This window comes from Periplaneta americana, chromosome 14, assembly GCF_040183065.1.
Source record: "Periplaneta americana isolate PAMFEO1 chromosome 14, P.americana_PAMFEO1_priV1, whole genome shotgun sequence".
In the NCBI taxonomy this organism is placed as follows: domain Eukaryota; kingdom Metazoa; phylum Arthropoda; class Insecta; order Blattodea; family Blattidae; genus Periplaneta; species Periplaneta americana.
In genome coordinates, this window is record NC_091130.1 from 109,234,918 (window position 1) to 109,260,221 (window position 25,304).

General features: G+C 34.8%; 1 protein-coding gene across 2 annotated transcripts in view; it reads left to right on the top strand.

Moving 5' to 3' along the window:
• Positions 1 to 25,304, top strand: part of St4 (Sulfotransferase 4) — a 56,365-nt gene that overhangs the window by 24,921 nt on the left and 6,140 nt on the right. For both annotated transcript variants that reach the window (XM_069845904.1, XM_069845905.1), the window contains exons 2-6: positions 7,237 to 7,459; positions 8,337 to 8,436; positions 10,144 to 10,342; positions 14,555 to 14,681; positions 23,677 to 23,771. In XM_069845904.1, coding sequence (XP_069702005.1) covers positions 7,249 to 7,459; positions 8,337 to 8,436; positions 10,144 to 10,342; positions 14,555 to 14,681; positions 23,677 to 23,771 — 732 coding nt within the window. In that variant the 5' untranslated portion in view covers positions 7,237 to 7,248. The remainder of the gene's footprint in view (positions 1 to 7,236; positions 7,460 to 8,336; positions 8,437 to 10,143; positions 10,343 to 14,554; positions 14,682 to 23,676; positions 23,772 to 25,304) is intronic.

Here is a 25,304-nt window from a genome sequence, read left to right on the forward strand (position 1 = left end):
TCCTCTTCTCAGTCTTCATAGTCTTCTTATTTTACTTACCTTTTATCCTCTTCTCAGTCTTCGTATTCTTCTTATTTTACTTACCTTTCATCCTCTTCTCAGACTTCGTAGTCTTCTTATTTTACTCACCTTTCATCCTCTTCTCAGTCTTCATAGTCTTCTTATTTTACTTTCCTTTCATCCACTTCTCAGTCTTCACAGTCTTCTTATTTTACTTTCCTTTCATCCTCTTCTCAGTCTTCGTAGTCTTCTTATTTTACTCACCTTTCATCCTCTTCTTAGTCTTCGTAGTCTTCTTATTTTACTTACTTTTCATCCTCTTCTCAGTCTTCCTAATCTTCTTATTTTACTTATCTTTCATCCTCTTCTCAGTCTTTGTAGTCTTCTTATTTTACTTACCTTTCATCCTCTTCTCAGTCTTCATAGTCTTCTTATTTTACTCACCTTTCATCCTCTTCTTAGTCTTCGTAGTCTTCTTATTTTACTTACTTTTCATCCTCTTCTCAGTCTTCCTAATCTTCTTATTTTACTTATCTTTCATCCTCTTCTCAGTCTTCGTAGTCTTCTTATTTTACTTAGTTTTAATCCTCTTCTCAGTCTTCGTAGTCTTCTTATTTTACTCACCTTTCATCCTCTTCTCAGTCTTCATAGTCTTCTTATTTTACTCACCTTTCATCCTCTTCTCAGTCTTCATAGTCTTCTTATTTTACTCACCTTTCATTCTCTTCTCACTCTTCATAGTCTTCTTATTTTACTTTCCTTTCATCCTCTTCTCAGTCTTCATAGTCTACTTATTTTACTTACCTTTCATCCTCTTCTCAATCTTCACAGTCTTCTTATTTTACTTTCCTTTCATCCTCTTCTCAGTCTTCGTAGTCTTCTTATTTTACTCACCTTTCATCCTCTTCTCAGTCTTCATAGTCTACTTATTTTACTTACCTTTCATCCTCTTCTCAATCTTCACAGTCTTCTTATTTTACTTTCCTTTCATCCTCTTCTCAGTCTTCGTAGTCTTCTTATTTTACTCACCTTTCATCCTCTTCTCAGTCTTCATAGTCTTCTTATTTTACTCACCTTTCATCCTCTTCTCAGTCTTCATAGTCTTCTTATTTTACTCACCTTTCATTCTCTTCTCACTCTTCATAGTCTTCTTATTTTACTTTCCTTTCATCCTCTTCTCAGTCTTCATAGTCTACTTATTTTACTTACCTTTCATCCTCTTCTCAATCTTCACAGTCTTCTTATTTTACTTTCCTTTCATCCTCTTCTCAGTCTTCGTAGTCTTCTTATTTTACTCACCTTTCATCCTCTTCTCAGTCTTCGTAGTCTTCTTATTTTACTCACCTTTCATCCTCTTCTCAATCTTCGTAGTCTTTTTAATTTACTTACCTTTCATCCTCTTCTCAGTCTTCATAGTCTTCTGAATTTACTTTCCTTTCTTCCTCTTCCCAGTCTTCATAGTCTTCTTAAGTTACTTACCTTTCATCCTCTCCTCAGTCTTCTTAGTATTGTTATTTTTTACTTACTATGTATCCTCTTCTCAGAATGAAATAGAGTGTCCAAAAAGAAATTTTGAGTTTAAGACTAAGAAACATACCAATTTACAACATTTTGTGCAAATCATACCGACGGTAATCGATTCCTTCTTCACTGGATGAAAGTGTACTAGCATGGAATCTATGCAGCCTGAAAGATAAAAATGCAGCTCATTTAGTATTAAGTAAAATCATTGTCTGGTTGTTCAGTAAATAATGTCAGTAGGATATATCACAGATACGAACTTAAATAGTCCTACTCCATAACAGATTTCAAAAGTATTGAATATACATTCATTCTGACGATAAAACCAAAACCACTTAAAAGGAAGTAAACCTTAGGGGCAAAAATTTAGTCAGGCTAATATTCATGCTTGCTCTCCTGAAAGAACAATTTTATATACTACAAAAATAATATTGTTGCGTATTTATCTACATACAACATGATACCAAATTAATTAAATATCTACAGATCAAGAGATGCACTCTGTCTTGGGTACGATTCCCGCTCGGGCTGATTACCTTGTTGGGTTTTCTCTTAGTTTTTTATAACTATAAGACGAATGTCAGGTATTGCCAAGGCAAATCCTCGGCCTCATATCGCTAAATAGCATCTCACTTTCACCAATTCCATCAACATTAAATAAACCATTTGATACGTCGTTTAATAACGGTTAAATAACCTAACGTATAAGAAATGCGGTGAAAGAACTAAAATGTGCTTTATTATATTTTAACATTAAATGTACTGTCTCAGGAATATTAAAAATATGGTATAGCACAATGTTGCCTCGATCCCTTCATCGTTAAATCTAATATTATAAGTTGCATCGTTTTAGTCTGACATGGGCATTAGTTGAACATTTCGCAAGGAATGGTACAAAACCACGTGATCCTCCCATTCCCTCCGCTCCTAGATGTTTTCTATACCGGTACCAGTCCGATCAGCTGATGTACTGGCAGTCAGCGGTGGATATCACTACAAAAGCCTTTGTAAGGAGACTACTGGAGCAAAACAACCGAAAAAAATATTTGTTTCAGTACAATAATAATAATAATAATAATAATAATAATAATAATAATAATAATAATAATAATAATAATAATAATAATAATACAGTTATTTATTCTGGTGGTGCTAAGGCCATTAGGCCTTCTCTTCCACGGCACCAGATGTAATATGTAGCCTATACATACAGCGTAAGAACAAATTAATAACATTCATTCAAACAAGAACATTTACAATGACAGTAACGCAAAACAAAAAATATAATACAAAAACGTAAGCATTTTAATTTTAATTTAATAAAGCTTAATATCTATATTAATATTACTAATCTAAACAACTAAACGAAAAAAGGACAATTAATATTTCAAACAAGAAATACAATAATAAGTGATTATACAAAGGCTGTAATCGACATATCTAGTAACTTATTAATAATACATTTCGTTAGACATTTCTAACTTAATTTTGAATTTCGATAGCGTCCGGCAATCCCTGATGTCACTGGGTAGAGAGTTTCAAAGACGAGGTAATGATACCGTATAGGAGGATGAATACAATGACGTTCTGTGATGAGGGATAGAAAGAAATTCTTGATTCTGATTCCGTACTGTTGTGAGGAACTGAAAACTTGCTGCTAGGTAGGTAGGAGTAGAGGTATGCAAGAGTTTATACAGAGTTAGTTAAAAGTCCCGCACCACCTAAATAACTTTTGAAGCATACGGTTCAGTGACATGAAACTTGGTATGTGAGGATAAGTAAATACTGTACTAAGAACTCAATAATGGTATTACCGAGTTTTTTCTATTTCCGGTTAACTCCATCTCTCTTATTTTAAATGGAACGCCCAATATATATATTTTTTTTATTTTTGAATTGTGCTCATTAAGAGCTTTTCAAAAAGTACCCACACTCGATACTTCTGTACAAATTCAGTGTTGCTAAGTCAAGAAAACAGAAAAGTGTATCGAATATTAAAATAATAAAATATTCCTTCCTTAACAAAAACAAAACAAAACTAGCTCACCTTCTAAATTATGTGTTCAAATTGGTTGCCCTCAGCTGCTTTACAATGTGTCACTCGATCATAGAAACCATTTAAGGAATGATTTAACCAGGCTTTAGGAATATCTTGCACCACTTCCATTTTTATTTAGCAACACTGAATTTGTACAGAAGTATCAAGTGTGGGTACTTTTTGAAAAGATCTTAATGAGCTTTATTCAAAAATAAAAAATATATTGGATGTTCCGTTTAAAATAAGAGAGTTGGCGTTACTTCCGGTTAAACCGGAAGTAGAAAAAACTCGGTAATACCATTATTGAGTTCTTAGTATATGGTTATCCCCAATACCAAGTTTCATGTCACTGAACTACATACTTCAAAAGTTATTTAGGTGGTGCGGGACTTTTAATTAACCCTGTATACAGTAGCAGTGTCAGTGAATGCATGATTCTTCGTTCCTTCGGGCGAACCCATGGTACAAGCTCGAAAGATAATGTTACACGGTCAAATTTTCGAGAATTGCAGATGAATCTTATACACATATTATGAGCACGCTTCAAACTCTCAGCTAGGTTATGGGTTACATTTGTCAGCAAGGAATTGCAATAATCAAAATGAGGCATCACAAGCGTCTGAATAAGAATCTTTTTTTAGGGTAAATGGTAGAAATTTTCTCATGTGGCTTAAAGTATGGAGCAACGAAAATATTTTATTACATAATGTGTATTACCTGTTTTTGCATGTTTATTAATTTTTACGAGGTTTTTACAGTATTAATTTAAATGAGGGACACAGCTGTTACTGTATGTTTCAGCTATTTTAAAAATAAACATATTTATTTCGGAAATTTTAATTTCTTTGGTTGTCGTTATTCATAAAAATGACATTTCAGTATATTGTGTTTGTGTCCTCTTTAAATGACTTCATGTGATCCACCACTGCCTATGAAGTTAACAGGTGATGAGTGATGACGCAATCAGAGTAGTATGGTACATCTCTTCAAATGCTTTAGATTAATTATGTCACATATCGTACATAACCATTAAACTTTGCATACAATTGGTTTGCTTTTGTGATGAAAATGAAATTATCTACTGTATTTAGGAATGTACTGGGAAAATAATAATACAGACGGTACGTAAGACGAAAACATCAATGAAAATAAGTTTCCATTTCATTCAAAAATCTTAATCATGTTCCAAGTTGAATTTTTTATTTGATATGCTCAGATTTACCGCAGTGAATAAAAATATTAATGCAACATTTGTTAGCTCATCAAATAAAACATGTAATATAGTTACGGCATAGTTATGTAATATTAGGCCTATTTTAAATCCATTTCATACCTTTCAGATTTCATTCCATTGAATTTTTTTGTCGTCATCATCAACCTTGCAGGGATTAATCATCTTGCCTGTTCCGTCTTCACAGTGTTAGGACCATCTTTTCCTCGGGCGCCCCATATCTCTTCTACTTTGAGGCTGGTAATTATTTAAAAGGACTGGGATTCTTTCATTACTCACACGACCCAAATAGTTTGCGCTATGATTATAATTTGGTATTTTTCCATGTTTGTTATAAGTACTAAGAGAGACATCCTTGATATCCATAGAAATATCAACAATGAAGCTTAAGACATTGTTGTTGTTTCCCTGACGCATGACCCACTAAATTCATACGAAATGAAAGTTCAGATTGACCATGAAGCAATATCGATTGTATTTATTTATCCATGGCATAACCTATTGTATTTAACAATAAAAAACAAAACCAGACCTCTCATATTTGATATATCCTGCTTGACTCCTTTGTATTGTAACTGCCATAGTATTTTATTTATTCAATCTTCCTCAACTTTGTGAGATTGCCAAAGACAAATAATGTTAAACAGTAACATTTAAGATGACATTAAAAATGCCTTACAAGAAATTTGTTTACAATAAACTAAAATGTACAGCAGATAATATTTCACATAATTAAAATTTGCAGTAAAATTAAAAATACAGATAAAAAATAGAATGAGAAAATTCAATTTGAATTGAAGTACAATTTGTCGCCGTAGAATCTGCAGAGAACCCTTCAAAGCTATCATAGAAATTCCCTTAATTGTTGTTGGGACTCTAAATTTATGACAGAATGACACGAATTGTTTTGTTATGGTCCCTCTAGCGCCCACCATTAATCCGATGACTTCTATATCCCTGAGTTTATATGAAGTTTTGTAATAAGGGATAGTTGGTTCATAAATTGCCCTTTTCTCTAGATTAACCTCCTCGGGTTGATTCTGATGCGTCTCGAATCTGATGGTCGGATCCAGAATATAACCTTTTGTAGGACTTAACGCAGACGTAATGACATTAATCTTGAAGGAGTATCCATAGCCCACAAATTATTAGAGTGCGATGGATTCGATTTTTGAAAATTTTTGATTCTGAAGAGGAAATTAGGGCTAGCCTCACACGTACGGAGTGTCTGACTTAGGCTGTTCATTTTTGCTTAGGCAACCCAAATAACAGTCGAGATATATGGGAGGTATTTAATGGTATCGTAGGCGGAATCGGCGGTGGATATAACGCTCACTAACATCATCACGTGAATGTGAATACAAAGTTTAGTCTTATTATGATGTAGCTCAGTTGGTAGAGCAGCTGGCTACGGACTGGAAGGTCCGGGGTTCGATCCCAGGTGGTAACAGGATTTTTTCTCGTTGCCAAACTTTCAGAACGGCCCCTAGGTTCACTCAGCCTCCTATAAAATTGAGTACCGGGTCTTTCCCGGGAGTAAAAGGCGGTCAGAGCGTGGTGCCGACCACACCACCTCATTCTAGTGCCGAGGTCATGGAAAGCATGGGGCTCTACCTCCATGCCCCCCAAGTGCCTTCATGGCATATTACGGGGATACCTTTACCTTTTACCTTTTACCTCTTGTGATAATTTTATATTAAACACGTGTTGTCAATCTGTTATTTTCTTTCTTCTTTCCAACGTTTATTTCAGTCTTGGATAACGTTTTATCGAGCCATTTGCTCTTTTCATAGTTCCTATAACATCATTTTCTTAATATGCAAGTTATATCCAAACCTCCAAATTAATTTATTTGTTTTGTTTCATTCGGAACAAGCAATGTATCTTTAAAGAACAGCAGCACAAAATTTTAACACAATTTATCACTTTATTTCAATTTATCTTGAAAATATCACACCTAGTGACATTACCATGAGAAATTGAAAAGATCAAGAAAGAAGTTGGATGCAGGCTGTGACAGACCATGTGGTTTAAATGTCTAAGACATACGAGATCGATAACAACCCGAATGTAATTGGACGATGTGGACGTAATTTGCTTGCTGGAACATCTTATATTTAATTCTTCTCTCTATTTCTTTCACTTTCACTATTACGAGCTTGAGATATTCCAACCGTAAACGGTTACCAAGAGTAGAATTCAGTATTTTATAGCGACTACAGTGGAACATTCTTGTTCATATGATGTTGCGATGGATTGTATATGTCCATTTTGAAGTGGTATTAATTGGAATTTTATAGAATCACCTGGAATCAAAGTTCGAGATTTAAAAAGTACGAAATGAAAGACCTTCTCAGGCAGTCGAACATTCATACGAACACATCATTCCAGCTACAGTGAGGGCCATGAACCAAAGCGTTTACATAAGTTATTTTTATTTTTTTAGAGAAAGATTGCTATGTCATCCAATTATCCACTGGACATTCATAATGTGGATGAAGAACTTAACAGACGATTACTCCAGGACTTCACTGGAGAGAGAACAGGGTTCATTCAAGTTGGGCCCGAGAAGTGGTTCCTTCCAAGCAAGTATCAACGGGAAGCAAGCAACTTTTACCATTTCAAACCTCGACCAAATGATACATGGGTAGTCACCTTTCCTAGATCAGGTACGTACTGAAATTTCTTCATAATCTGTTTAATAATGATTTTGAATAAATATTGTACAGTAATTTGTTCAACGTTAGTTCCTTTCATTTAAGTTTTACTTTTTATAGTAAGACTATTATTTTTTAAAGAAACATGAGTATAAGGTCAAGCATATTTTTCTTCAAATAAAAATCTGTATTTTCCTTTAAAGAAGATTAATATAATTTCACTTTAAAAGATAAATTATGTAAGAAATATACTAAGGAAAGTAAGATCCACAAGACATTTGCGTCATAGAAAACCCAAAAATCATCGTGTAGCCTATTTACTATGAAAATTATTTTCATTGCTGTGACAGATATATAATTTTCGTCATGAAGTCAGTGCCGTTCAAAATAAGTTATGAAACAAGATTTAATAAAGAATATGCATGGTACTTTATTTTCCTTGGTTTATTGGCAATGACATTCTTAAAATTATTTGAACATTTATGTAAATTACATTACCAACATAGGCATAAATGCCTGTCTACAGTGTATCTTTACTTTATTAGTTTAAGTACATTAGGTACATAAAATGTTAAAATATCGAAAACTTCAATGTTCGGTTTAGGTTACACTATTTAATCCAGGAACACTAAATTGGAAAATGTTTCCGATAACTTACTTTACTTACTTACTTACTTCATGGCGTTATCGCTCTTATAGGGCCAGAGTCTGCCTGACTATTGAAACCCAATCTTTTCAATCTTGTATCCTTCTTCTCCATCCTCTTGTACCTATTTCTCTCATATCTTCCTCAGTGTTTTCCAACCATTTCATTTCCCACAACTAAAATTATTATTTTATAATAAATATTGCAATTTCCAATATCTAAAGTGTAAGCTATTTGTTTTAGGTACAACATGGACTCAAGAACTGGTTTGGTTGATTGCCAATAATTTGGACTATGAAACAGCAAGGAAAGTTCCACAGGTGGAAAGATTTCCTTTTCTAGAGTGAGTTATGGATAAATTTTCTTTAATAGACACTTAACTGTATATAATCTATTTTTTAAACTATATCACAAAATTTTTGGGTATGAGATGAACTTAAGCCAAAATGATGCAGGGTAGAGTAGCATAAAACGCACCGCTTCCTAAATGGCACCACTGATAGTTTAAAACAAGTTATTGTAGTAGTGCAGCATCTAGTGGTATTGTTACAATCTACCATATGAACTTCCACCATGTCACTTGATTTCTGCCACTCCTTTGTGCTAGCAATGTGGTGATAGAGTATTTAATATAATCGCTCAGGTGGATGTATATTTAGCTAACATTTTGTAACTAAATAACGGATTTGTATGCAAAGGAATCCATAATCTTAAGATGTTATTGGTTAAAAGAAAAATTAAAGAACATTTAACTTAGTAGGATTTTTGAACATGTGGTGATTATAGGCTAGAATGAAGGAAATAATAACTTATGACGTAGTTTCTTAATTCGCACCACTTTGTAAGTGCCTAATTCGCACCGGTGCGATATGAGCAACTGTACCAATTCTAGCCGTACAAAAGAAGGCCCAAAAAATTTTAACTGAACGAGGAATGCATCAGGTGGGTGCAATATCAAGTAGTGAAAAGGGCGTTAATACAACAAGTGTGTGTTGTACAAGCGCACCACATATTTTGTGCCACCTATGAAAATGTTTAAACATCAAACAGTGCATCCTACATTATCAGCTGGTGTTCTTCCAGGATCGTTATTTGTTTACTCTGATTCAGGTTGCATCAACAGTGAACTATTTGTCGAATAGCTCAAACATTTTATTCGCCACTCAAACCTGCCATAGAAAAAAGTGCTGCTTATGTATGTCCACCTATACGAACCATTCCTCAAATTTAGAAGCTAGATTATCTCGGGAAAATGATGTGCTCCTATTTCAGCTTCCTCGTCATAATACTCAGAGGCCCAGCCTTTAGATAGTTCTATCTTCAAACCATTTCAGACAGCTAAATCATGAAGCAGTTCTTAGGTGGCTTCGAGATAATCGTGGAGAAAAGGTGACGCAGTTTACGGTTTGAACTGCCTGGTGAAGCACATGTCAAATGTGTAACAATAAAAAAACGCATTCAGGAAGTTTAAATGTTAGGTAATTTATGCTCTATTTTTTCAATTTCATTTGAAGATGCGTTACTCTCTTTCATTAATTTCAATGAACTTGTAATTTGCATTTATTACATTATTCATATTAAAATAATACTGTTCAATATGTTCAATATTAAAAGCTTTCCTTCATCCTGTTCCCTGCAGTTAAAGAGGTGCGATTTAAGAAACCGCAGGTGCTATTTAGGAAACTAGTTGCCTAAATGGCACCATTGATAAGTGTTTCGAAAATGTGGCTCTACTTCAAAAATATTAAATCAAATTCAAGGATTCTTTTTTACATGAAAGGTAAATGTTTTGGGAATGTATTTCTGTAAAGGAATGCAGAAAATAAAAATTGTATTGTTCAATAAAAATTATAAATGCTAAAGTGGTGCTATATAGGCAACCTTACCCTATATAAATTACTACAAAATGGAGACTTTTACCTTAATAACGTATTTAACAAGTTTGACTACTAATAAATGACCTTTTTGCTCTAAGAGTACCTAGGAAGGAAACTGGACTTAAATTATTAATACAATTTAACATAAGATTGTTATTTTGCCTCTTTGTCAGGTTCAGCTTGTTTGTTCATGATGAAATAAAGGCAGAACTTCTACAACAAAATGCAGGAGACCCAAGCAAGTTGAACTTAGTGGAACAGATAAGTAGTCCCGCGTATAAGGTGCTGGAAGAAATGACGTCTCCACGATTCATTAAGACACACTTCCCATTCAGTCTGCTGCCATCTAATCTTCTGGATATTGGTTGCAAGGTTTGATAAAATCATGTGCCTAAAAAGAAAATATAAGTGTATATTGATTAGTTTTACTGTGTTTGAACTAAGGTCCCAGTGGTTAATAAAGCCCATTGAGAAATAAGGTCCAACTTTGAAATTCGCGGATCAAGGCTAAGAGGAAGAGTGATCACTCTGTAGTCATGTTGGGGAACTAAAATAACATCTGCCTAATAATTTTCGCGCGGCTTATGTTGGTAGTAATTGAGTAACAAGAAGAAAACGCGCCGAGACAAAACTATAATATTGGAAGTAAAGTTAAATGTAATAATATATTTCAATGCTCAGAATATTGAAAATGTTATTGCATGTTAGAGATATTTCATCGTTCCAGATACAGGTTCAAAATAATTTTTCCAAATCTGCATGACACAGATATAACCTCAAAATCAGTCTGTGATCGTGCAATAAGGCCCAAGCAACAACATGTAACTAAGGCCCGGGCCTTATTTCCCGACAACTATTAAAATTTACAAGACGATTAAATAAGTTAGGGGAGAGTCGGGTAGTATCGGACATAGGGTAATATCGGACAGTGAGATTCTTTCATCTACCACACGATGATAGTACCTGATTGACATGGTTACATTTATGTGATGTCGCATAGAGAAACGTAACCATGTCATTCAGATACTACCATATGGTGGTAGATGAAAGAAAGGCACTGTCCGATACTACCCGATTCCGATACCACCCGACTCTCCCCTAATTATATTGTTGAGTATGAACTTCCACTTCAGATTGCAAATGTTTTAATAATAATAATAATAATAATAATAATAATAATAATAATAATAATAATGAATAATTTCAAGGAAAAAATTGTTCCGGGGTCGGGAGAGGAAGCTTTACCTGAAAGATTAGATTTGCATAATAATAATAATAATAATAATAATAATAATAATAATAATAATAATAATAATAAATATCTAGGGATAAAATTAAAGTAGGCTATATAAATAATTTAAGTACAGATTACTACTTTGTTCGCAGTCATTACATTTACTCTTATGTGTTTGTGAACTGCAACCACTTGATAAAACAGTCTATAGATCTTTCGAACACTATTGGGATGAAACATTGCTCAGATACTGGGATCTTCATCCTGAAAGACAACTACATAAAGAGAGATTCTCAGCAATATTTAAACCTGTCTGGAATAAGTGCATGACCGTACAAAATGTCGCCAATGGTTTCCGAGCCACTGGTATCTAACTTTTTGCGCCAGATGTTATACCAGAAACAGCCTTTGCTACAAGTTTGGTCACTGAACGTCCACTGGAACAACAGGGGGAAATACCAGCAGCAACTCATTCACAAATTACAACTGAATCATCTTTATTTGGTATAGAAAATAAGGCATTTGGCATCCAGCCTTCAACACCTCAATCAACTACAATAGAAGGTAGCCAAAGTGATGACAATCAGGGTGCCAGCAAAAGTGGAGTACAAATAAAAAATACTGGTAAGATAATAAGCCCATTCGCAACTACTCTGAGCACACCGAAGAAAGTAGCATGCGAGAAACGGGTAATCAGTAAAAAAATCATTAAATTATAAAGCAATCACACTTACAAAGGAATTCTTTGTGAAAGCAACCAAAGAGAGCGAAGAAGAAAGATATAAGGAAGACAATAACAAAGGAATGGGAAATAAGAATCCAACCCCTAAGAGGAAAAACACTAAGGAAGAAAGTTGACTTGAAAAAGAACAATATCTCCCAGTCGAGACATGATGTTAATAAGGATTGGTACTGTTTTGTCTGTGAATCAGCTGAAGCATTGGATATGAGACAGTGTGCATCATGTTCATTGTGGGTCCATGAAGTTTGTGTGGGCCTCACTGTCTCTGATAAAGATGTCTTTGTATGCCGTAAATGTTTGGAATTATCAGATTTTCTCTGTGACACACTGCTTCAGATTTTCAGAAGTTTATTGTCACTATTGTTTACAAATACGATTGTTCAGGTATTCCAGTTCATGTAACTGTTGCTTCTATTCATTTCACTTTATGTTATTGTGATATTAACTCTGTTTCTTAATTTGATGAGTTAATTGAAATGTATTCTCTTTGGGCTCTATTACCCTACGGCATGGGTCGTATTAACAGACTACTCGGGAAATAAGGCCCAGTTGTAAAGATTTGCCAAATTTGGAATAAGAGGGAAACATTTTGATATATCAGTCTGTCCTTTTTGTATTTTGTTACATAAATAAACATCTTTAGACATTACCTCATTAGTGTATTTCTAAACCAACTTCAGTAGCGGTCATAATAAAAAAAATCCATTGATTAAAGTTCTCGTTAACACTTTGTTAAAAACATAAAATTTACACTGTCACACGTTAAAAGTGTTAAAATTGTTTAAAAAGGTATTTACCTTCGACAGACGGCCCGCTTCGACGCTATTTGTCGTCGTCTTCAGTGTCTCTTGAACCACTGCTGATTTTGGCTCTGCGATGTGCAGTTGTCGATGGTAGGGGTGGGGGTGTGTTGTTCCTATGGTGGGGGTTGGCTGTCTGTATGTTATGACGTATTATGATGTCAAACAATGTGTGCGTATTGAACTGTAGTTGCGTATTAAGTATGTAATGTGGGTGTGCTATTGTATTCTTATATATTTCGTATTGTTCTAGGATATTTAACTGTAAACTTTTTGGTGTGATGTGTAAAATTTCCATATTTGTTTCTATATTATTGTAGTCATGATTATTGTCGATAATGTGATCTGCATAATTTGATGTAATGTAAGGTTTGGTTATAGCTTTAATATGTTCGTTGTATCTTGTATGAAAGGATCTTCCTGTCTGTCCTATGTAAAAATGTGGGCAACTATTGCATTTTAATTTATAAACTCCAGTTGAATTATATATATTTGAATGTTTAGTGTGGTTATTTAAGTATTTCTGTGTTGTATTATTTGTTTTGTATGCAATTTTGTACTTTAGTTTTCTGAATGAAGTTGCGATTTTGTGGGTATTCGTATTGTGATATGTTAATGTTATGTATTTATTCTCGCGTGCTGTTTGTGTTGGTTTGGTCTGTTTTTGTTTTGCCTTTTTTATTAGTGTGTCTATTATGTTTGGGTTGTTCCATTGTCTTGTGCTATATATTTTATTGTGTTTAATTCTTCCGTGTAGTTGTCTTTGTCTGTCGAAGGTAAATACCTTTTTAAACAATTTTAACACTTTTAACGTGTGACAGTGTAAATTTTATGTTTTTAAAAAAAATCCGTTAGGTGGGCCTTAATACCCACAGGGACCTTATTAAAACAGGGCATATACTGTACTTTATTTGGATATAAAACGAATTACCTCCAAGCACCGTTTCCATTTCTGCAAGAGCAGGAATAATGAGAGGCAAGCAACAGTTGTCAGTTGGGCAGATCCGAACTAGAAGGACTGTCAGAAAAGGGGAAATGCCCATCAACTTTGACAGAAAAGTATGGGCTGGGGACTAGAAAAAAAGTCAGCAGCAAATAAAAAATTTTTCAGATCCTACTTCTTCTGTTAACATTATTTAATGTCATAACATCTTCCAATAAATTATCTTCAATTTCTCCAAATGCTGTGATCTGAAGCAGTTCTCTTTTGTCCGATCACTCGTAACTGCATTTTAGGTTTGATTTAATTAAAATCCTAGCTCTGCTGATCAGTATTGAATAGTAGTTCAACTACTCGTAGTATTGTAGGTAAATATAACAACTAGGAACTACAATACGATACTTATATTGTCCATCGACGTTTTATTGATAAAACACATTTTTATATTATAATTATTTTGTTTTCATATATAAGTGATTATACTCGTATTAAATTTTACAGATTCATTTCGTATTACCATTTATGAAAGTACAGTACGATTATTTAGTCCTGACAGTCGCCGACAATGTGCGCCTGGGTCAGGCGATTCCTATGCCAAGGGGTGTTCGGGTGAGTCTGTCGTTTGCTTTCAGAGCGATCGGATGTTGTGCGTGCGATAGAGCGTTGTGTTTCCAGTACAGTTAAGCTGTACTGCATTTCTTTACTGACGGCTCGCTCCTATCTCTTCTCCGGAACTCTACCCACTACTACTATTACTTCCAATCTTTCGCATCGCTGAGCTGTCAGGACTAAATAATCGGTCTGTATGTATAAATATAGTCAATTTTGAATATCGTATTTCACTGAATATAATTTTCTAACATTTTAGGTAATTTATGTGGCCAGAAACCCCAAGGATGTTGCTGTGTCATTTTACCATCTAAATAGACTGATTCGTACTCAAGGCTACCTTGGCGACTTTCCTCGCTACTGGGATTATTTTGAAAAGAACTTGCGTAAGTAGCATCATTATTAGATGGCCTAGTGTTTGTAATAGCAATAGGTTTATAATGATTAGGAAATTGCAGATAGGCCTATTTAAATAATTTTTCTTTTCTTATAATCATATTAATTTCTTTTATATCCACTTTCGTTTTGTAAACACGGAATCATAAAAAAGCGGAATAGTCCTAAGTTTATGGAAAATGCCATACTTCAGGAAAATCTTTCAAATTACATGACACGCTCTATCAAGCTTTATTAATTATTACTTATACATTAATACATGCAGATTTACTAATAAACACGAAAAGTTGTCAAACATAGACACCAAGATATGAAGGATAAGAATACATTCTTAAGAATAAGAAGAAGAAAACGTAAGGCCCGGTTTCTTCAACCTTTGTTAAATTATAACAGTGTGTTATTTCATTTTAACTGTAAACAGTTGAAGCATTTCTTCAACTACTATTAGTACTAACAGTTTGTTAAAACCTATGTTAATTTAACTGCCCAATTTCATGCAGTTAAATCATTTAACTCTCTGTTAGTATAGAAGTATTCAATATGGCTGGTGTGTTAGATGCTGAACTTCTGTATCTTGATTATTTAGAAAATGATATCCGTGAATACATAAACAGAGCGGATGATTTCAGTGATTTGACAGAACAGAAATTCATAAAAAGGTATAGGCAATTTTCTGCAAAGCCTCACTTTTCACTTTCAACGTAGATCCGTTTGTTTGTTTGTTTATTCTCAGTAATTGGTTTATACTTCAAAACTATTTCCAGCAGAAGGCTTCTCTCGAACGATGAGAAATTAGTCCCTCGATTTATTATTGTTCCAGTGTTTTCCATTTCACAACAGCAATACCAATACGCCGCTCCACGATACTGTGATACAGACGACGGAAAGAAGCAGAAATCAAACCTGAGAGAATAGAAAGACTTCTATCCTCTCTGAACTAAACAACGGAAAAGAGCGAGAATCGCAATTGTCAGAGTTCAGAAAACAGAATTGAGCCTATACTTGGTTATAGGTTATGGTTAAACTCTAGAATCTCTGGTCCTAAGAGAGAGTTAACAAACAGAATGTTAAAATATGAAAGTAAAGTTGAAGAAATGCAATATTTTTAACAGCATTTTATACTTTAACAGCATATATACTTTATACAGCATCCGTTAGAGCGCTCTAGTGTGCCGTGTTAAGTATCGATAGTACAACTAGCCCTGATCGATTACCACACTATATTTTGGTCAAAGAATACAAGCTACAGCAATATTATTCTAATTATTCTGTTTTTTTTTAGTAAACCTTATTGAAAAGAACGTTTTATTGTTATATATTTTTTTAATTCGTACAAATAATTTATCAGCATATCAATAACAACCTCATAAAATTACTTACAAAAAACACTCCCAAAAATAATATGCACGTATGAAAAAAAATAAATAAAAAATTATTTGATTAACAATATTTTCACCGTTACAATTACACATACCGTATATAAAAACTAAATATAAACATTTACATAGAGATAAAAAATTTTACAGGAGAAAAAGTTTGTCCAAAGGGCTGGACTCTGGAAGAGTACCCAAAACGCTCATTGCATTTCCGCGTTGAATAGCAATACTTAAGCGTTGACGCAAATAAGTAGTGCAACGGCGATCACCAGTAATTGAGATCAAAATTTGGCCGATTTGAGATAACAAAACTTTAGCGTCATGACTACAAGGACCAAAGGTCTCCACAGCAAATGGGACAAAGATATAATTGTCTAAAAGATGAGCATATTTATTGACTTTCTTCTTCACGGCTAATTCATCAGCAGATGCTGCGCGTCTGGAGGTATTAGGTAAGTGAGATGGAGCTAGGGTGTCAACGCAAGTGGAGTCCCAAATTAAAGATTTTCCTCTAGACCATGGAATTAAGGTCAGACCATCGGGTCGTTTACCATCTGCGCGACTAATACCTGGTGGTTCCAAAAAAGACGGGATGCCACAAGAAGTCAGAGATCTTTTAATGATATCATTGAGTGATGTATGTCTGGGAATGCGACCCTTGCTCCTCGCACAGCTGAGTGTATGATGACCGTAAATATCAGCAATTCCTCCGCAAATACATTGGTGTGGCTGGCAGAGTTTACAATCAAGGCGTAAAGCTATTGCGATTTTAAAGGATGTACTATATATTAGGGTGCCGATGTGAGGAGAAGGTAATGCGTGTAACCAAGCTCCAGACTCACTCTCTTGAAGAGCTAGGAGACGTGCAATGTCTTGTTCGGATTTGAAAGAAGAAAGGAGTTTATCTAAAATGTTTTGGGAAAAGATAACGTCCCACTGTTTTTTAAATTCAGGATGGGCAGGAGGATGAGTGGTTTGTGAGGAAGTATACCAACTTGTCAGAGCATCACGCACATGACAGATTTCAGCTGCATCATTGTACAAAGGAAAGAGCGATTTGATGCAACGGAAAACTCCTAAGGCAGAAGAAAAAAAGCAGGTATACAAACGTCAGAAAGTTTCCGAATGCCCACACCACCAAATTTAATTGGGAGAGAGGCTTGAGTCCAACTAGTATCGGTAAAACATATTAAGGATCATTTCCAAACTGGATCGAGAAAGAGCATCAGCTTTATGTAGGAAAGTTGGAAGAAGCCATAAAGGAGTAGTACGCATAAAGTAAGTCATCTTAGGGGTTAGAAAACAATTTTTAAGGAGATGATAAGAAATATGAGGATGTATTAGTTTTAAATGATCGATGAAATATTGCAAAGAAATTAGTTTTTCTTCAGCGATGTGATCGGCAGCTTCCAAAAAGACGGGAGATCCAAGAATCGTTAAAGTGGATTTTGACATTAAAATACCCGGAGCAAGTTTTTGAAAAGAAGAGAAAACAGTTTGATTAAACTTAGAACAAAAATAAATTTCACATTTATTAGGATTAAGTTCTATCCCTATAGTTGAACCGAATTGAATTATTTTATTAAGATCTTGCAAAACATCTGAAGGGGCTCCATTTAAGCAACCATCATCTAAGTAAAAAAGATTGAGTTCACTAATAAGTTCTTTAATAAGGGGATTAATTGTTAGACTAAAAAGTAAAGGGCCAGCCGGATCCCCTTGTTGGCAACCTGATTGACACATAATTGTATCGGAACCAAAAAATAAAGTAGAAGGGTGTCTGTATGATTGCCAGAAATAGGGGAAAAGTTGTGGAATTTTAAGTTTGACAGCTTGCAACATGGTATCTCTTTCAATATAATTGAAGGCATTTCTGAAATCTAACTTAAGAACGATTTTATCAGAGTGAGAATTGGCAGAAATGAATGAGCGCAATGAGTGAATAATACTTTCACAGCCCTGAGATGAACCGAAGCCAAATTGATTCGGTCTAAAATATGCACTAATTTCTTCTTTGACACTAACACAAGCTATTTTGGATACCAATCTTCGGAAAATGTTCCCAATGGCAATAGGTCTGATGCCACCATTCTTCTTATTGATCGCAATAAGGAAAGCTCCGTAAAATACAGGACAAATCCCAGGATTTAAGTCGCCATGTAACAGAAAATTGCAAAGGTGGGTTAACGAAGAAAGAAGCCGTTTACCGGAATCACCTGCAGATACAGAAACCAGATCCTTAAGGTGTTGAGGTCGTAAACCATCGATACCAGCTGCGGAACCTTGTGGAAAGCTCTGTAGAGATTTAAAGACGTCTTCGCTGGTGACTGATAGGCTGGGTGCTGCAGGATCAGGAAAGTCAGGGAAGGAGGAAGGTCTAGAAGGAGGTGGATGTTTAGATTTTAAAACATCATATGTAGCAGTTGTTGGATCTGCAACTCCCATATCCGAAGATAAGAAGCGAACATCGCCACGGATATCTCCTTCCGAAACTTTCTGTTCTAGACGACGGATTTGATTAGAAGGAGAATCACCTTTATATGAACGATTCCTGACATGAGGAGGATTGGATGGGAAGTTTGTCACATTGTCTTTAATTTTAGATGTTAGAGATTTATTACCAGAACGATCAGGAACTCGAAGAGCTAAATATGCGAAAAGAAATAAATCATGCCAGGAGGTAGTAGTATTGTGCGATAAACAAAAATCAATTTGTTGACTTAAGCGACTGGCAGCTGAAGATCTAGCGCCTTTAGGTATTCGGCGTAATACATTAACATTTTTCTTGTTGGTACTTAGTTTAGAGAAAAAATCATCTATAGAATTAGGTGTAGAAGAATCTGGAATAAAAGATTGAGAATGAACTCGAGAACAATGAATCTTTAATCCCCTAGCAGATTTGAAGATCTTGGAATCTGTAGAAGGACAAATAGGGCATGAAAAGAATCCTTCCGTAATATTATTGGAAGAAGGACTTGAATCGATCAAAACATGAGAAATATTGACAGAAATGTTAGACGATACTTTTGGATTATGATTCAAAGATTCATGACATCGGGCAATGTGAAGATTGATACCCCGTTGAGAAAACGATTTGCCACATGCCTTACATAGAGCTGTTGAAACCAGGTAAGGAGTTGAAGTTGTAGAGGAAGAGCAAATATCATTCATATTCATATGGTGTTGAATTATCTTGGGTATTGAGGATTCGTTATTATCAGTATCGCCCATAAGGTGATTAATTTGTTCTATATTAGAGCTATAATTAATCTGTGAAGTCACTGGGTCTTCGTTCTTCTGATCTGGATCGTATAATATGTCTTCATTAATATTATTTAGCGATTCTTGTATAGAGTCGTGACTGCGGGCCAAGTGAATATTAATGCCTCTAGTAGTAAAAGTTTTTCCACACAATTGACTTTCAGCAAATATAGGCGAATAAACAATACGTTATTCCTTGATAGTAAAAGCTCCTTTCGTATGCAAGTAACATGTACAAAACTTGAATTTTTTATCTTAGTTACGGAAAGACTTAATATCTGGACGAAATTATATACACATATGCCATCATTTCACAGAATTTACACGAAACACGCAAAGCAGTACTTGACTGATAGTGAAGATCGCACAAAATAATAAGTAGTAAGACACTAAAAAAAATAGAGCTTTGTATAATCGATAAGAAAGTTAATGTTGGTAAATCCCAAAAAATTTTCTTCAAACCAAGAACGAGAAGGTGAAATCAAGGATTTCATAGGAAATAGGCAAAAGTCCACCTTACTAACATAATCATAGAAGAAGCAGCCACTAATTCACAATAATATAACACTTCAATATCTGAAAGTCTAGCAGTTGAAGAGTAATGAACTAATATTTCGGATAATCACACAGGTAAGCATAAACATCAGTCATGGCCTTCTCTGTTTTCTGTTCTCTTTGGTTTGTTCTTCTGTGGTTACAAGGCAACCATCATCAAAAAATGACAGTCGATAAGAACAGCTGTTAGAGGGGAGGCCATTTTTTCTCTATAGACAACGCTTAAACTAGGAGTTTCATGTATATAACTATTGCAAAGCGATTCCCATTGTATAGTTACAGCCTGTTTATACGTCAATCGCTTATGCAAGGTTTATTAGTAACGTTTTCTGTCCCAACTCTGCATAAGTCTCGTATAAAAACTATTACTTACTTACTTACTTACTTACAAATGGCTTTTAAGGAACCCGAAGGTTCATTGCCGCCCTCACATAAGCCCGCCAGCGGTCCCTATCCTGTGCAAGATTAATCCAGTCTCTATCATCATACCCAACCTCCCTCAAATCCATTTTAATATTATCCTCCCATCTACGTCTCGGCCTCCCTAAAGGTCTTTTTCCCTCCGGTCTCCCAACTAACATTCTATATGCATTTCTGGATTCGCCCATACGTGCTACATGCCCTGCCCATCTCAAACGTCTGGATTTAATGTTCCTAATTATGTCAGGTGAAGAATACAATGCGTGCAGTTCTGTGTTGTGTAACTTTCTCCATTCTTCTGTAACTTCATCCCGCTTAGCCCCAAATATTTTCCTAAGCACCTTATTCTCAAACACCCTGAACCTATGTTCCTCTCTCAGAGTAAGAGTCCAAGTTTCACAACCATACAGAAGAACCGGTAATATAACTGTTTTATAAATTCTAACTTTCAGATTTTTGGACAGCAGACTGGATGATAAGAGCTTCTCAACCGAATAATAACACGCATTTCCCATATTTATTCTGCGTTTAATTTCCTCCCGAGTGTCATTTATATTTGTTACTGTTGCTCCAAGATATTTGAATTTTTCCACCTCTTCGAAGGATAAATCTCCAATTTTTATATTTCCATTTCGTACAATATTCTGGTCACGAGACATAATCATATACTTTGTCTTTTCGGGATTTACTTCCAAACCGATCGCTCTACTTGCTTCAAATAAAATTTCCGTGTTTTCCCTAATCGTTTGTGTATTTTCTCCTAACATATTCACGTCATCCGCATAGACAAGAAGCTGATGTAACCCGTTCAATTCCAAACCCTGCCTGTTATCCTGAACTTTCCTAATGGCATATTCAAGCGCGAAGTTAAAAAGTAAAGGTGATAGTGCATCTCCCTGCTTTAGCCCGCAGTGAATTGGAAAAGCATCAGATAGAAACTGACCTATACGGACTCTGCTGTATGTTTCACTGAGACACATTTTAATTAATCGAACTAATTTCTTGGGAATACCAAATTCAATAAGAATATCATATAATACTTCCCTCTTAACCGAGTCATATGCCTTTTTGAAATCTATGAATAACTGATGTACTGTACCCTTATACTCCCATTTTTTCTCCATTATCTGTCGAATACAAAAAATCTGATCAATAGTCGATCTATTACGCCGAAAACCGCACTGATGATCCCCAATAATTTCATCTACGTACGGAGTTAATCTTCTCAAAAGAATATTGGACAAAATTTTGTACGACGTCAACAAAAGTGATATTCCTCGAAAGTTACCACAGTTGGTTTTGTCCCCCTTTTTAAAAATAGGTACAATTATGGACTCCTTCCATTGTTCTGGTACAATTTCCTTTTCCCAAATAGCAAGTACAAGTTTATAAATTTCGCTATATAATGCACTTCCACCCTCTTGTATTAATTCTGCTGGAATTTGATCGATACCTGGAGACTTGTACTTTTTCAGATTTTCTATCGCAATTTTGACTTCTGAAAGTGTGGGTTCGGGTATAAATGGCTCAGCAGTTTGTATTTCAATTTCGTCCCGATCATTTCTATTTGGCCTATGTACATTTAGTAGTTGCGCAAAATAGTTTTTCCATCTGTTTAGGATTGATGGAGAGTCTGCAAGCAAGTCACCATTCTCATCCTTGATCACGTTTACCCTTGGCTGATATCCGTTCTTAAATTCCTTTATACCCTTATATAAATCTCGAATGTTTTTATTCTTACTATTTGTTTCTACCTCATTCAGTTTTTCCTTCAAGTAACCTCTCTTTTTATTCCTAAGTGTACGACTTGCTTCCCGTCTTTCATTGAAATAATTATCTCTCTTCTCCTCAACTGGATCCTGTAAGAATTTCAATTTTGCCTGTTTCCTTCTTTCTACTACCATGCAACAATCTTCATCAAACCACGGTTTCTTTTTCTTAGTTTCATAATAACCTATGCTCTGCTCAGCTGCAATTTTGATACTATCTCTGATATTTTCCCACACGCTATTAACATCTAATTCTTTCTCAACTTCGTCGGAACTTTCTAAAGTGGCAAACCTATTCGAAATTTCGACCTGATAATTTTGCTTAGCTTCCTCGTCCTTTAATTTCAAAATATTGAATTTAGTAATATTAACTTGCTGCTCTACTCGCTTGGCTACTGATAATCTTTCTCTTAATTCTCCAATCACCAAATAATGGTCAGAATTACAGTCTGCACCCCTGAAAGTTCGAATATCTACTATACTAGTATGTCTCCGTTTATCTATCAAGATGTGATCTATTTGGTTGTGTGTCAATCCATCTGGAGAAGTCCAAGTATATTTATGTATATCCTTATGGGGGAATGTTGTACTTTTGACAATTAAATTTTTCGATGTGGCAAAGTTGACTAATCTAACTCCATTGTCAGTACTAATTGCGTGTAGGCTCTCTTTTCCAATAGTTGGTCTAAAAATATCCTCCCGTCCTACTTTAGCATTGAAATCCCCCAATAAAATTTTCATGTGATATCTAGGGAACTGATCAAAAGTATGTTCCAATTCCTCATAGAAGCTATTCTTTATATGGTCGTCTTTCTCTTCTGTAGGGGCGTGAGCATTTATAACTATGATGTCGCACCATCTACCCTTAAGTACTAAATATGATAACCTGTCACTGATAAATTCGACCTTTTTTACTGCTGATTTTATTCTTTTATGAACAAAGAATCCTGTTCCTAATTGGTGATTATTGTTTCCTTCCCCATAATACAACAAGTAATCTCCTATTTGTGATATGCCATTCCCATCTAACCTAACCTCTTGTACTCCCACAAAGTCTATTCTATATCTAGCTAGTTCTTTTGCTACTAATGTTACCCCTCCTGTTCTATAAAGACTAGTTACGTTCCAAGTGCCAAATCTCAAAACCTTATTCCTTTGCTGTGGTCGTGCCAGAGAATCAGTCCTATTCCGAGGCTTATTATAGGGATACGTAACAAGCTGTTTTTTACGGTGATGGGTTGTTAGCCCTTCGCCCAACCCCCAAGCTGGAGGACCACCCCTTATCGGCTGTCCACGACTGCTTATTCAATATATTCGCAGCTACCCTCCATGTATAAAAACTATACACTGTTTATTAGTAAGACCGTTAACTTACAGTTAATTAACGCTATGTTAGGTGCATTTTAACAAAAGGTTGAGGAAAGGGGCCTAAATGTTATTAATTTATAAATGGAGGGCATTCGTAGGAAATAAGCAACTTTATCTTATTTGTTTCTTTAATCTCTTATAGACGTTTTACCAATGTTTCTGAACATTGCGTACATAGGTACATTTCATTGTTAGTTATTTTCATAATAGATCTAACTAATATTAATATTTCACAGATCCCTGGACACCATACTGGTCACATGTCATTGAAGGTTGGGAACGCAGGCACAATCCCAATATGCTCTTTTTGTTCTATGAGGAGATGAATAAGGTAAAGTAATGAAGAAATGTTATAGTGCTTGGAAATAATGAAATGTGGACCAAAAAGTCTCGATCAATTTTCATGTAAACAGTAATATTTCCGTTTGGTTTCAAAATAATTAAAAAATATGCTTACTGTTGAAGATCTAGAAGTGGTTCTTTACAAGTGAATGCGATTATTGACGTATGAGCAAGTGCGGCAAGAGTTGAACGAAAATTTCAGGAACCAATTCCTGCTAGAGCAGTGGTCGGCAGGTTGTGCATTTGTGACGACGGAGCAAGGTCAGACTAGATGAGCACCTGAAGAGGAGCACAGCAATCGTGCAGTGGCAAGCTATTACAGATGTATAATAATAATAATAATAATAATAATAATAATAATAAGTTGTTCAGGGAATTGGTTAAGTTCTAGTTTTATTTATACGTTGTTTGTATCTATACAGAATGACCCGTACGTAATGTTATTAATTTCAGGGGCTTATTCTTTGAAATATTTCAAACAAACAAGCTAAATACAATTTTGCTCGTTTTTACTTCCTTATCGAGATAAAAATTATTGTATATGTGTATGTATTTATTTACACTGCAAGTGGGTAAGCACCCGGTGGCAGTGGTATACACAATATAAACAATACACAATAAAATTACAATACACAATACACTTATACAATACACAATAGAATTATATACACAATACAATAAGAATACACAATACAATTTAACACAATAATTATAATTAATAATAAAACATAAAATAACCTGATTTTACAATACAACCTACATAATATGTATAGGCTCTACATACGTTTCAGTAGTCTTTCACTTTACTCTCATCTCACTCATTGTAGTGGCACTATGACGCATTTCACTGACACTTTAGGACACATTTCACTGACACTCTATAACACATTTTACGACACTATAGAACACATTTCATTGACGCTATAAATTATCACTGATCGGAACTATTCACTGCACTGTAAAACCATAACTTCACTGACTCATCTCGCTTCAATGATGCAACAGTTCAAATAAGACAAATAATTACTCTTATGCATACTTATAAACAGAACTACATTTAAGCTAAACATTTCTAGTCTAAGGCCCTCTTACACGCTATTTTTAAATAATTTACATTTTGAATCTTGCGTACACTACTTTTAACACTTGAATATAATTAATTGATTAACTAGTGGACTTACTCGTGTTAAGAAGTTGGAGATGACGCCGTGATCTAGTAGGCTCTGGGGATGGTGCGTGAAGCACTGAAACAGCTGTAAGCCGTACAAATCTTACATAATTAAAACGAGTAAGTCCACTAGTTAATCAATTAATAATTTACCATTCAAACCAAGGGAGCAACTCGCCAGGCTAAATATATGAAGTATTTCATAGGATTTTTGTGAAACCCATTGGTTTAATTCCTAATATGCTCAGTCAATTTAAGAGAGCGGTGTATTATGATTAATAATTGATTGAAAGAATTTTACCTTTGTCCTTTAAACGTGCAGAAATTTGATCCGAACAAATGTAACATTGTAAA